General features: G+C 38.3%; 1 protein-coding gene across 1 annotated transcript in view; it reads left to right on the top strand.

Moving 5' to 3' along the window:
- Positions 1–14,767, top strand: part of BRDT (bromodomain testis associated) — a 66,055-nt gene that overhangs the window by 29,413 nt on the left and 21,875 nt on the right. Inside the window, exons 13-15 of the mRNA XM_017855799.1 lie at positions 6,865–6,926; positions 7,613–7,663; positions 11,413–11,584. Of these exons, the coding sequence (XP_017711288.1) occupies positions 6,865–6,926; positions 7,613–7,663; positions 11,413–11,584 (285 nt within the window). The remainder of the gene's footprint in view (positions 1–6,864; positions 6,927–7,612; positions 7,664–11,412; positions 11,585–14,767) is intronic.

Raw genomic sequence — 14,767 nt, 5'->3', positions numbered from 1 at the left:
TTTATTTATTTATTTATTTATTTATTTATTTATTTATTTATTTTGAGACGGAGTCTGGCTCTGTCGCCCAGACTGGAGTGCAGTGGCCGGATCTCAGCTCACTGCTTAGCTCCGCCTCCCGAATTTACGCCATTCTCCTGCCTCAGCCTCCGGAGTAGCTGGGACTACAGGCATCTGCCACCATGCCTGGCTAATTTTTTGTATTTTCAGTAGAGACGGGGTTTCACCTTGTTAGCCAGGATGGTCTCTATCCCCTGACCTCGTGATCCGCCCGCCTTGGCCTCCCAAAGTGCTGGGATTACAGGCGTGAGCCATCGCACCCGACCTAAAGTTTTAAATATTATTGACTTCTTCTAGTTATACTGTATTATGAGTTGGTCTCTCTTTACTACAATACCGTTATGCTGTTTAGGTGGGGCAAATGTTTTAAGGTTTAATATCTGAAAAATCTTTGAGTGTTGTAAGTAGTATTGAAGCTATTTATTATTCCACATTACTTAAATGGTTATCTTTCATCATTCCCAAACTTCAGTGTATGCACTTTAGAAAATACAGACTTAGTTCTGCTTTGAGAGCTTGTTTGGAGGGTCTAGTAGGGGAGCACAGCTACTCGTATACCCTTGACCAATGAACAGTCCTCCTCTATCAGAGAAGGTCCTCTTCGACCAAGTGCACAGCTTCGGGAGGGATGTACATGGAGTGGTGAGGGAGGAAGGAGATACCTTCCTGGCCATCCAGATCAGCTGAATCAACGCTTTGACCAATAGGGTGACAGGTGTTGCAACCAGATCACCCTCACTAACTTAATTCTGCTTTGTTAAGTAGGATTGATCACATGGTGGAGCATTGATTTACAAGGAAAGTTTTATTTAAAAATCTACCAAATTCACTTAATTCTCATTTTAAACAAGATATTAAATCAGTTTCAAGATAGTCATAATGAAATCCCAAATCCTTGAAAAATGAAAATGAGAGCTCTGTGGACTGGAAGCAGTATGTCATTGCAAATTTTAATGTGATTTTATTTTATTTATCTTTTTAACTGGTTTCAGCATATGCAGATAAGTCAAGAACATTTATTAAACATCAGTATAAATATAAAATCTTTTAAAATGATCTTTCATAACTAAAATCATTAAATATCAAATCAAAGATGTAGCCAAGCCTTGAAAATGAAATCAGTTCTAATGCACGTATCTTATGTTGACTAGGCTGTGCTCGTATGCACGCATAAGCTATTGAGAGTTTTCTAATGCTCAATAATCTTGGGTTACCTTGAGTGATTTATAGGGAGGAATATAACTAACAGCTTTTTTTTTTTTTTTTTTTTGAGACAGAGTCTTGCTCTGTCGCTCAGGCTGGAGTGCAGTGGCCGGATCTCAGCTCACTATAAGCTCTGACTCCCAGGTTTACGCCGTTCTCCTGCCTCAGCCTCCCGAGCAGCTGGGACTACACGCGCCCGCCACGTCGCCCAGCTAGTTTTTTGTATTTTTTGGTAGAGACGGGGTTTCACCGTGTTAGCCAGGATGGTCTCGATCTCCGGACCTCGTGATCCGCCCGTCTCGGCCTCCCAAAGTGCTGGGATTACAGGCTTGAGCCACTGCGCCCGGCCAACTAATAGCTTTAATCCTGTGACTAGTAATGATACTGAGAAAAAAAAAAATCGAAAGGAACAGCTCATCAATAGGAGTGCTTTTAATAAAAACCTTCCTTATAGGGAATAACTCCAGGAACTGTCTAAATATAAGCCCAGATACTTGATTAGTGTGAAATAGAATTTTTTCAGTGTATTTAATTTCAATTTTTGCACAGTTAAACACAAAGAAACTAAATGGTCATGACATCAATTCATTGTTTTTCTTTAGATGTTTAAGACTTAAAGTAATTTGTCACTTCATCCTTTGGACTCTGCATTTTATTGGATTTAGTGTAATGTTCAGAGAAATTTATTGCTTTAATGAACAATTCTGTTTCTTTTTTTAAATACAAGCGTCTCTAGTTATAGAGAGTAGACATCAAACAGAATAATAAATTTGTAATGTTAGTACTACAACCGGGTCTTCTAATAGATAGACAAGGATAGATTTTTTTCATGCAAGTTTGAAAACTGACAAACTTTGTTCAAGCCTAGATTTTAACTTGTAGAGGAGGATTGATTAGTAAGTGCAGGAAGAAACATACAAAGAAAGCCTGTAAACTATTCTTCTGCCATTCAGACTAGAAAGCTAAAGGTAAATGACAGAGTTTATTAAATTAGTTTAGATTTTACTAAATTTCTTTTTTTTTTTTTTTTATTGAGACAGAGTCTCACAGTGCCAGAGGCTGAGGAGGGCCAGTGGCTCATCCCAGCTAACTGCAATCCTCTGAACCTTCCTAGGTCTAAGCAATTCTCAGGCCTCAGCCTTCCAAGTAGGCTGGGGCATACAGCAGACGTGCACCACCAAGCCTGGCTAATTTTGTATTTTAGTGGAGACTGGGTTTCACCATGTTGGCCAGGCTGGTCTTGAACTCCTGGCTTCAAGTGATCTGCCTGCCTTGGCCTCCCAAAGCGCTGGGATTACAGGCATGAGCCACCACGCCTGGCCTACCAATCACTTTTCTATAATCTGTCCTCTATCACAAAAGTTTGATTTCTTTTCCTAATTTAAAAGTCTTTGGTAATTATTTCTGCTATATATGGCATCATATTCTGTTGTGTGTATGTTGTTGTTGTTCTTGTTTTTTTTTTTTTTGAGACGGAATCTCACTCTGTTGCCTAGGCTGGAGCGCAGTGGCATGATCAGCTCACTGCAACCTCTACCTCCTGGGTTCAAGCAATTCTCCTGCCTCAGCGTCCTGAGTAGCTGGAGCTACAGGTGCATGCCACCACCCCCAGCTAATTTTTTTTTGGTATTTTTTAGTAGAGATGGGGTTTCACCATATTGGCCAGGCTGATCTCGAACTCCTGACCTCATGATCCACCCGCCTCAGCCTGCCTTGGCCTCCCAAAGTGCTAGGATTACAGGTGTGAGCCACTGTGCCGGGCCTTGTTTTTTTTGTTTTGTTTTGTTTTGTTTTTTGTTTTTTAAATCGTATTATGTTCCTATTCAACTTTTCAGGTTTTTTAGTTCAAATTGGCTTGCTAATAATATTTAGTATCTCTGGAACATCTATCTCAGTGCTTTGATTGGTGATAGCTAGTAAACTCTTTAATCTCTATGATTGCAGATTTTTTTTAGTTCTATGTTTTTTTTTGTTTGATTTTTTGTTTTTTGTTTTGAGACAGAGTCTCGCTCTTTCGCCCAGGCTGGAGTGCAATGGCACAACCTCCACTCACTGCAACCTCCGCCTCCCGGCCTCAGGCAATTCTTCCGCCTCACCATCCCAAGTAGCTGGGATTATAGGCACCTGCCACCACGCCTAGCTAATTTTTGTATTTTTAGTAGAGATGAGGTTTCACCATGTTGACAGGCTGGTCTGGAACTCCTGACCTCGTGATCCACCCACCTCGGCCTCCGAAAGTGCTGGAATCACAGGTGTGCGCCACCGTGCCTGGCCTATGGTTAATTTTTTTTTTTTTGACAGTTTAAAATGAAAACTTTGGAAACAAAGTTTTATATTGAGTTTTTGGGGCAGATGTGAAATTACAACATTTATAATTAGAATATATGCCACAATATGCATTTGTTTAGTAGTACACATATTATCCATTTTGATCCTCTTAAGGTAGGTTGTCATCCTTGTTGTCATCCTTCCCTAGAGAAATTAGTTGACAATGTGTATGTTGTCATTATTGTTACCAATTTTATTTTTTATTTTTATTTTTTTGAGATGGCGTCTTGCTCTGTCGCCCAGGCTGGAGTGCAGTGGCATGATCTTGGTTCACTGAAACCTCTGCCTCCCAGCTTCAAGCAATTCTTGTGCCTCAGCCTCCCGAGTAGCTGGGATTACAGGTTTGCACCACCATGCCCAGCTAATTTTTATATTTTTGGTAGAGAGGGGGTTTCACCAGGTTGGCCAGGCTGGTCTCAAACTCCAGACCTCAGGTAATCAGCCTGCCTTGGCTTCCCAAAGTGCTGGGATTACAGGTGTGAGCTACCACCCCCGGCCTTGTTATCAATTTTAATTGATGTTTGCTAGCACTGATAGAGCTTCTTCACTAATTGAAATATGGTTGTAAGTTTGGTAGTGAAAATATGTACATTTGTCTTTTAATTTCTTTTTTTTTTTTTTTTTTTTTTTTTTTTTTTTTTTTTGAGACGGAGTCTCGCTCTGTCGCCCGGGCTGGAGTGCAGTGGCCGGATCTCAGCTCACTGCAAGCTCCGCCTCCCGGGTTTACGCCATTCTCCTGCCTCAGCCTCCCGGGTAGCTGGGACTACAGGCGCCCGCCACCTCACCCGGCTAGTTTTTTGTATTTTTTAGTAGAGACGGGGTTTCACCATGTTAGCCAGGATGGTCTCGATCTTCTGACCTCGTGATCCGCCCGTCTCGGCCTCCCAAAGCGCTGGGATTACAGGCTTGAGCCACCGCGCCCGGCCTGTCTTTTAATTTCAAAGGCCAGGAGCTCATGAATAAGCATATATATGTAGTTTTAGTTTATTATGCTCTTAAAAAGTCAATTATGTACGATTAGAATGAGAAGCAAAATGCTGAGACTTTTATGAGCCATATATAGTAGGTGTTTTTATTTTTTTAACTAAAATTCCTTGATGCCTTTTGCTAGTATCTTTAGATTTTGAGGTGCTAAGTTTTTGGGATTTCAAACTCCTGACCTCAAGTGATCCACCTACCTCGGCCTCCCATAGTGCTGGGATTACAGGCGTCAACCATTGCGCCGACCTTGAGGTGCTAAGTTTTATAATAATTTTGAGCTCAGTTTTATATACTAGAAAACTAAGGTGATGCCCTTGAATTTCTTTTTTTTAGTAGAACACCAATCTGGTATGTCATGTTTGTACTAAAGAGTTTATATTGTAGGATGATGTTGTTTTAGGTGAATAATTTTGATGTGTAGATATACATATATGATCATATTAGTGAAGTCTTTTTGGTTTTGTTTTTTTGTTCAAAGCTGAAACCATAATTTCTCCTTTATGATTATGATTAGTTTTAGACAGGGTCTGGCTCTGTCACCCAGGCTAGAGTGCAGTGATGCAATTTTGGCTCACTGCAACTGCCTTTTGGGTTCAAGCAATTCTCCTGCCTCAGCCTCCCAAATAGCTGGGACTACAGGCACATGCCACCACACCTGGCTAATTTTTGTATTTTTACTAGCGATGGGGTTTCAACTTGTTGGCCAGGCTGGTCTTGAACTCCTCACCTCAAGTGATCTAACTGCCTCGGCCTCCCTAAGTGCTGGGATTACAGGCATGAGCCACCACGCCCTGCCTAATTTGTCCTTTAAATGCGAAAGCTATCTGGATGTATATTCTCAATCTTCTCAGTCTGTCTCCTTCTCTTACCCCTACGCCTAGCCTGCAACACTTAAATAATACTTAGCTGAGTGACATTAAGATGATTCATATCATTTTAAATACTTGAATTATTTAAATTAAAGGATGTCATTGAGTGGCATTGAGCAATTTTAACAATGTCCAGCATCAAACATTTTAGGAGAGGAAAGAACAGTAACACATCCAGTGGAAACTGATGGCTTTTCAGAAGGCAGAAGGTAATTATTAAAATTAGAATGTTTTAAGTTTGAATAATGTTTGGTGTTGACCAGCCTTGGTGTCCTGGAGCATGAAACAAATAACACTCAGGTGGTCATGAAAGCTGGCTTAGAGAGACTGATCAAGGCAGTTACTACCAGTTTGGTGCTTTACCTTACTGACCCAGGATTATGACTGGGGAGGATAGCATCAGAAACAATTGTAGGATAAAGAAAGAGAAACCCACTAGCACCCTGTTTATGTCCGCTTCTACTGCCAGTGTCAGCTGTACAGTATTTCTAAAGGCAGAGGAGACAATATAAAACCCATTTCTTGCTGTATAGCTGAGGCTGCCAAATAGCTTAGAAGTAATCAGATAGAATCTTTATTATAGAGTTTACCAAGCACAGCAGACCTTTCCACAGAACTAAAATAGCTTTACTTTTAATAAAAGACTGTATCCTCTCAGATAAATGACATCCCCTTCTCTTATAGTAAATTCTTGATTTTTTAAAAATTAAGCCTCTTAGGGCTATATTTATGGCTACTTGATAAAAGATGATTTTAGCATAATGGATGCTGCTTGTTTGAAACCTTATCTCTGTTGCAACAAATTCCTTTTTAAACTCTCAGTTATTCAAGCTCTTTACTGTTAAGTAACATACTGTGCTTTTTTGCCTGAGCATAATGTAAACTGAAATTTATTCCACTATAGGAAAATAAAATATCTTAAAAGCAGGTATCCCTTTAGAAATTTTAGCTGATTCAAAGAGGGTGAAAACCTGTGACTATAAGGATTTCTTCATATGAGAAGTTGGTAATAAAGGCATTTTGTTGAAATCACCACTGTAGTTCTTTCTTTTTTTGAGACAGAGTCTCGCTCTCTCGCCCAGCCTGGAGTGCAGTGGTGTGATCTCGGCTCACTGCAACCTCCGCTTCCCAGGTTCAAGTGATTCTCCTGCCTCAGCCTCCTGAGTAGCTGGGACTACAGGCATGTGCCACCACGCCCGGCTAATTTTTTATATTTTTAGTAGAGATGGGGTTTCACCATGTTAGCCAGGATGGTCTCCATCTCCTGACCTTGTGATCCACGCACCTTGGCCTCCCAAAGTGTTGGGATTACAGGCGTGAGCCACCGTGCCCGGCCCTCACTGTGTTTCTAATGTGGAAAAATTATAGCTTGTTATTTTTTAAGCTAATAAATATTAAAATATTTATGTGTATACATTTGCAGAAATGTTCCCTAAGTTTACAGAAGTAAAACCAAATGATTCTCCTTCTAAAGAGAATGTAAAAGTAAGTTAATTCTTTATTCGTATCTCTAAATTTTAAAAGTATGTATGTTATAACTCATAGGTATAGTAGTAGCTTTCTTTAAAATTGTTTTCAATGTTATTTACATGAAGAAAGTTGTCACTGTTTTTAGCCTATCAACTAAATGTTCAGTGATTTCTTCCTGAAGAAGACCGAATAGAAAACTCTTTGGCTTCATTTTTCAATAAGATATAACTTATATAAGCCACATGGATAAGTAGAACAAATTCTAGAAGCTTCAGCTTATCCCTGAGAGTCTGAATACAGAGGGATGGCCTTGGCATCCTGAATGAGTGTACAGAACTGTGCGTACAGTGAAGTGAAATTTCTCAAAAGATGGTAGAATGGTAATTAAGGTTTCTACAGATAAAGCTTATAATTGCCAGTTATCCATTTTGACACATCTATGTTTGACTAGTAGTTGATGTGCTTTGAAAAGAACAGAAGTGATTTTTTTACTAGCTCAAGTTATCATCCTCATGTACATTTTTTTCCTTTTGTACCCCTTCCAAACATAGAATTATTTATGTAACAACATCTAACTAGGTTAGGGGAACACAATGACAAATAATATTGTCTTAAAAGAGCTGTAATTTGTGAAAGAGGAATATAATCACATAGTTAAGAGATAATATGGTTAATGGTATAATCTATATGATTATTTTTAGAAAATGAAGAATGAATGTATACTGCCTGAAGGAAGAATAGGCGTCACACAGGTAATGCTTAAAATGTGTTTTAAAGAACATGGGAAGAAATGGTTTACATACAGATTAGAAGCTTATTTTTTAAAATAAGTAATAGCATGAAGAGAGGCAAAAAAAAAAAAAACACAGCAAGCATATTCAGAGAAATATGGAAACTGAGGATATTTATTAGATGACTTGTATAAAACGGGGCTTTGGACACATAAGAGAAAATATACACACACACACACACATATACATACTTGTTTGTTTGTTCTTGTTGTTGAGACAGAGTCTCACTCCATCACCCAGGCTGCAGTGCAGTGGCACAATCTTGGCTCACTGCAGTCTCCGCCTTTCGGGTTCAAGCAATTTTCATGCCTCAGTCTCCGGAGTAGCTGAGACCACAGGTACACACCAACACACCCGGCTAATTTTTGTATTTTTAGTAGAAACGGGGTTTTGTCATGTTGGCCAAGCTGGTCTCAAACTCCAGACTTCAGGTGACCCACTCACCTCAGCCTCCCGAAGTGCTGGTATTACAGACTTGAGCCACCATGCCTGGCCTTCCCATTCCTTTTGAGTAGGAAGAAGTTATAGATGATCTATCTTGCCAAAGGTGTATTAGTGGAATAAAAAAATTATGTCAAGTTATGAAGGAACTTTGGAAGCATTTTTATCTCAATATGTAGCATGTAGAATGCCACCTTTTTTTTTCTTTTTTTTTTTTTTGAGACGGAGTCTTTGCTCTGTTCACCCAGGCTGGAGTGCAGTGGCATGATCGTGGCTCACTGCAAGCTCCACCCTCCTGGGTTCACGCCATTCTCCCACCTCAGCCTCCTGAGTAGCTGGGACTACAGGCACCCGCCACCACGCCCGGCTAATTTTTTGTGTTTTTAGTGGAGACGGGGTTTCGCCATGTTAGCCAGGATGGTCTTGATATCCTGACCTCGTGATCTGCCCGCCTTGGCCTCCCAAAGTGCTGGGATTACAGGCGTGAGCCACCGCGCCGGGTGAATGCCACCTTTTAATGGTCTATTTTGGTCAAAATTTTTTCACTTTCACTCACTGCGAAAAAAAATGTCTATTTATGGTAAAAGATAGTATATATTAATCCATAGGTTCATGTATGAATGTATATATTTGTGTAGTTCAGAAAGTGATTTTTTTCTTTGGCTGATTTTAACGTGAGCATTAGGCTGTAAGCTTTGGCCTGGGTCTATATTGTTGTGATAAACATTCCTATGGTATTTATTTTATTCATATTTGCATAGGTGTTACTTTTACACTTGCCTACCTACTCACTCACCCCAATGCCTTGTTAGACAAAGGAGAAAGACTGTCTTATTTATCTCTGTGCCATCTACTACTCAGAACTTAGTTAGATAAGGTTACTGGGCTTTGCTACACTGTAGCTTCGCTTGCCGCAGAATAGGTGTGAGATTTTAGGTAAACTGCTTCTATTATTTCTAGAAAATGTAAGTAGAGATAAAATTATACCTAACTCATAGGATTATTGTGAGAATTAAGGAAAACCATATAAAGGACTTACCCTGGTACCTCACACAGAGTAAACATTAAATAAATGTTAACCATTATTACACTACAGCTTTTACTTGATAGTTACCTGAATATTGAATTATAATTTATTGATAGTCTTGTGGGTTGACCATAATGTAATTTTAAATTTCTCCCCTTATGTCTGTAATACAGTAAGGAAAATAGCTAAAGTAAGTGAATTGGTCACTAGATTTGCTATAAAAGCTCAGGGGTTTGTTTTGTTTTGTTTTTTAGTAATTACAGGAAAGCTTTAAAAAATGAATAGCGTTGTTTGATAATATACATGTATACTCATAACTAAGATCATAGTCTCTGACTTACTCTACCTCTTGTAAGCCATATAATGACCAAGTTATTTAATCCTTTTAAACTCCAGTTTCCTCATTTGCAAGATAGGGATAACTATACATTATAGATTTGTGACTTAAATAATAAGGTATTTTAAAAGGTAACATTAAATTATATTCTTGCCTCTTGTGTTTCTGTTCTCTTTGGTATATTTCTTGTATGGATAAAACTAAGTGATAACTTTGATTTTGTTTTAACAGATAGAATATTCTGTGCAAGACAAAACCTCTGCCAATACTACCCTTGTTCATCAGACCACACCTTCACATGTAATGCCACCAAATCACCACCAATTAGCATTTAATTATCAAGAATTAGAACATTTACAGATCGTGAAAACATTTCACCTTTCCAAATTCTGCCTCCCTCAGGTAAGAAATTAACAAGTAAACAACTGTTATTGAGAAATTGACTTCTAAAACTATACGTATAGAAAATGCTATGGTCATCTTAAATGTTAAATATCTGGGAAATGCCAACAATCATAACTAGTAAATTCCAGGTTACGAATAATCACTGAGGCACATCATTAGAAATTATCTGCTTTAAACCTGTAGGCATTCATTACATTTAAAAGAAAGAAAATTATGTATACAGTTCACATCCAATTTACTTTCATGTAAATTATATACATTGGTATGATATATATACACACACACTACATATGTTATATATATAAATTATATACACATTTATGTATATAATATACATACATTTTACACACATACACGCGCACGCGCGCGCGGGATTACAGGCGTGAGCCACCGCGCCGGGTGAATGCCACCTTTTTAATGGTCTATTTTTGGTCAAAATTTTTTCACTTTCACTCACTGCGAAAAAAAATGTCTATTTATGGTAAAAGATAGTATATATTAATCCATAGGTTCATGTATGAATGTATATATTTGTGTAGTTCAGAAAGTGATTTTTTTCTTTGGCTGATTTTAACGTGAGCATTAGGCTGTAAGCTTTGGCCTGGGTCTATATTGTTGTGATAAACATTCCTATGGTATTTATTTTATTCATATTTGCATAGGTGTTACTTTTACACTTGCCTACCTACTCACTCACCCCAATGCCTTGTTAGACAAAGGAGAAAGACTGTCTTATTTATCTCTGTGCCATCTACTACTCAGAACTTAGTTAGATAAGGTTACTGGGCTTTGCTACACTGTAGCTTCGCTTGCCGCAGAATAGGTGTGAGATTTTAGGTAAACTGCTTCTATTATTTCTAGAAAATGTAAGTAGAGATAAAAATTATACCTAACTCATAGGATTATTGTGAGAATTAAGGAAAAACCATATAAAGGACTTACCCTGGTACCTCACACAGAGTAAACATTAAATAAATGTTAACCATTATTACACTACAGCTTTTACTTGATAGTTACCTGAATATTGAATTATAATTTATTGATAGTCTTGTGGGTTGACCATAATGTAATTTTAAATTTCTCCCCTTATGTCTGTAATACAGTAAGGAAAAATAGCTAAAGTAAGTGAATTGGTCACTAGATTTGCTATAAAAGCTCAGGGGTTTGTTTTGTTTTGTTTTTTAGTAATTACAGGAAAGCTTTAAAAAATGAATAGCGTTGTTTGATAATATACATGTATACTCATAACTAAGATCATAGTCTCTGACTTACTCTACCTCTTGTAAGCCATATAATGACCAAGTTATTTAATCCTTTTAAACTCCAGTTTCCTCATTTGCAAGATAGGGATAACTATACATTATAGATTTGTGACTTAAATAATAAGGTATTTTAAAAAGGTAACATTAAATTATATTCTTGCCTCTTGTGTTTCTGTTCTCTTTGGTATATTTCTTGTATGGATAAAACTAAGTGATAACTTTGATTTTGTTTTAACAGATAGAATATTCTGTGCAAGACAAAACCTCTGCCAATACTACCCTTGTTCATCAGACCACACCTTCACATGTAATGCCACCAAATCACCACCAATTAGCATTTAATTATCAAGAATTAGAACATTTACAGATCGTGAAAAACATTTCACCTTTCCAAATTCTGCCTCCCTCAGGTAAGAAATTAACAAGTAAACAACTGTTATTGAGAAATTGACTTCTAAAACTATACGTATAGAAAATGCTATGGTCATCTTAAATGTTAAATATCTGGGAAATGCCAACAATCATAACTAGTAAATTCCAGGTTACGAATAATCACTGAGGCACATCATTAGAAATTATCTGCTTTAAACCTGTAGGCATTCATTACATTTAAAAGAAAGAAAATTATGTATACAGTTCACATCCAATTTACTTTCATGTAAATTATATACATTGGTATGATATATATACACACACACTACATATGTTATATATATAAATTATATACACATTTATGTATATAATATACATACATTTTACACACATACACGCGCACGCGCGCGCGCACACACACACACACACAATCCTATTACTGCCGGAGCCCATACTACCAAGTTCTGAGCAGATCTGGGAAATGCTGCTTTAACTTCCATGACACCTATCTGGATTAGAAAAGTAGGAAAGAATAAGGGAAAGATAACTTACTTAGAGATTCTATAGGTAAAGAAATGAAGTTATAGATAGATAAAATAGTTTACACTTAAGGAAACTTGGGCTAGGAATTCTTGCCTAAGGGTAGTTCCTATTCATCTAAAACTGGTTAAATTTTTATATTTTTAGGTTTGTTTGACTTAATATCTTATCAGAAGGGAAAGTTTTGTATCTCAACTTGGTTCTGGTGGGTCGAAGGGGATGTGTGGCACGAAGGGTACTTCTGATACTAGTTTAGCCTAGAGCATAACTAAACCTTGAGACACTAATTAATGTATTTAGGCCTAGGTTAAAGGCAGATATGAATATTCCTTGTCCATTCTTCTTCCCTCTAGAATGTGCTCTGGTTTCCATTTGGCCACCCAAGGGCAGAAGTATCTCCCTAGCAGAATACATTTCCAAGCTGTTTTACTGCAACATAGATTAGGAGGAAGAGGGAGACGTTTTGATCCTTCTTTGCAGCTTTCAGTTTAAAAGCTCCCTACTATTTGTGTGTGTGTGTTTGTGGTTTTTTTAAATTTATTTTTTGAGATGGAGTCTGGCTCTGTCTTGCAGGTGGGAGTGCAGTGGCACAATCTTGGCTCACTGCAACCTCCGCCTCCCGGGTTCAAACAACTCTCCTGCCTCAGCCTCCTGAGTAGCTGGGATTACAGGCATGCGCCACCATGGCCAGCTAATTTTTCTGTAGTTTTTTTTGAGACAGAGTTTCATTCTTGTTGCCCAGGGTAGGTGCAATGGTGCGATCTTGGCTCACTGCAACCTCTGTCTCCCAGGTTCAAGCAATTCTCCTATCTCAGCCTCCAGAGTAGCTGCGATTGCAGGCATGTACCACCACACCCAGCTAATTTTTTGTCTTTTTAGTAGAGACAGGGTTTCACCACGTTGGTTAGGCTGGTCTCGAACTCTTGACCTCAGATGATCCGCTTGCCTCAATCTCCCTATTCTGTGTTTGAATATTCCATTTTGTCTTTACCTAAAGTGATATCTCTTCATTGTGGGGAAGGGAATGGAGATCAATGGAGAAAATATCTAAGGCCACATCGGAGGGCATTCCAGGAAGAATAAACAAATATCCCAAGTATGAAATATTTATGTCTACTCTTTTTTGGAAATACATTTTCAAGATTCTTGGAGAATAGCAGAATGATAGCTATAGGTCATGAGTTACCTAGAATATACCAGTGCTTTTAGTTTGTATACAACAAATCGTATACAAATTTGTATACTTTTATTTGTGTACAACAAGGAGCGTCATATATGAAGCATAATCAGATTTTATTCAATTTTATTTTATTTATTTATTTTTTGACACAGAGTCTCGCCCTGTTGTGGAGGCTGGAGTGTAGTAGCACAACGTCTGCTCCCTGCAACCCCTGCCTCCTGGGTTCAAGTGATTCTCATTCCTCAGCCACCCAAGTATTTGGGATTACAGGCATGCACCACCATATATGGCTAATTTTTGTATTTTTTGTAGAGATAGGGTTTCGCCATGTTGGCCAGGCTGGTCTTGAACTCCTGGCCTCGAGTGATCCACCTACCTTGGCCTCCCAAGGTTCTGGGATTACAGGCATGAGCCACCACCCCTGGCCCCAGATTTTATAATAGGGAAAAAATTGCTGCTTACCATATAGAGGATGGATTAAGATGATACTCTGATGTAGTTAGGATCAAGTAAGGACACTGAATGCTATAGTCTAGGAAATGAATTATTAGGACCAAAAGTAATACAGCAACTATAGAAAGGATGTGGATATATAAGGCATTTTTGTGGCAGAATTGATAGACTTTGTTAAAATGAATGAGCTACTGGGAGATTATCTAATAGTTGGATTGAAAACAGGAGACAACTCATTTTGCACATGTTTGAGATGTTACAGAATACCTAAGTGGAAATATAAAGCTAGAAATAGGTTTCTAGAACTACCAGAGTGTAACAGGAGTTACAAATTAGGAACTAACAGTATGTAGAAGCTACTTGAAGCCATAAGAATAAACAAAAACACCCAGGAAAATCTGCAGAGCAGGAAGAGTAAAGCTCAAGGACAAACCTCCTCAGTAAAAGTAGAAAAAAATAGTTAAAAGAAGAGGTAATCAAAGGTAGAGAAAAAGGGAAAATAGTGTAATAGAAGCCCATGAAGATAGATTTTTTTTGGAAGGAAATCAAGAGTATCACATGCTGCAGAGCATTTAAGTAGGATGAGGAATGGAGAGAGCATTACATTGGGAATGTGAGAATTTTTACTTTTGCAGAAGCTTTTTTAGTACCCATTGTGATGGGGCAGAAACTAGATTGTTGTAAATTCAGAAGTAATGGAATTTGAGTGTTGTGAATGTAAACCATTCTTTGAAGAACTTTGTTGGTAAAGAGGATGGGAAGATATTTGTGGCTTTAACAGGAAAATAGATTTTTTTGGAGGAGTGGGCGAGATTGTTTTGAGTTTTTTAATTGGAGAGATTTGAACATTTTAAGGCTCATTATAAAGAGCTAAAGTAGGGCCGGGCGCGGTGGCTCACGCCTGTAATCCCAGCACTTTGGGAGGCCGAGGCGGGCGGATCACAAGGTCAGGAGATCGAGACCACGGTGAAACCTCGTCTCTACTAAAAATACAAAAAACATTAGCCGGGCGCGGTGGCGGGCGCCTGTAGTCCCAGCTACTCAGGAG

The sequence above is a fragment of the Rhinopithecus bieti genome, unplaced genomic scaffold (assembly GCF_001698545.2).
Source record: "Rhinopithecus bieti isolate Rb0 unplaced genomic scaffold, ASM169854v2 scaffold_41619, whole genome shotgun sequence".
Taxonomy (NCBI): Eukaryota; Metazoa; Chordata; class Mammalia; order Primates; family Cercopithecidae; genus Rhinopithecus; species Rhinopithecus bieti.
The sequence above is the reverse complement of the archived record's forward strand: the minus strand, read 5'-3'. Positions and strand labels throughout refer to the sequence as shown.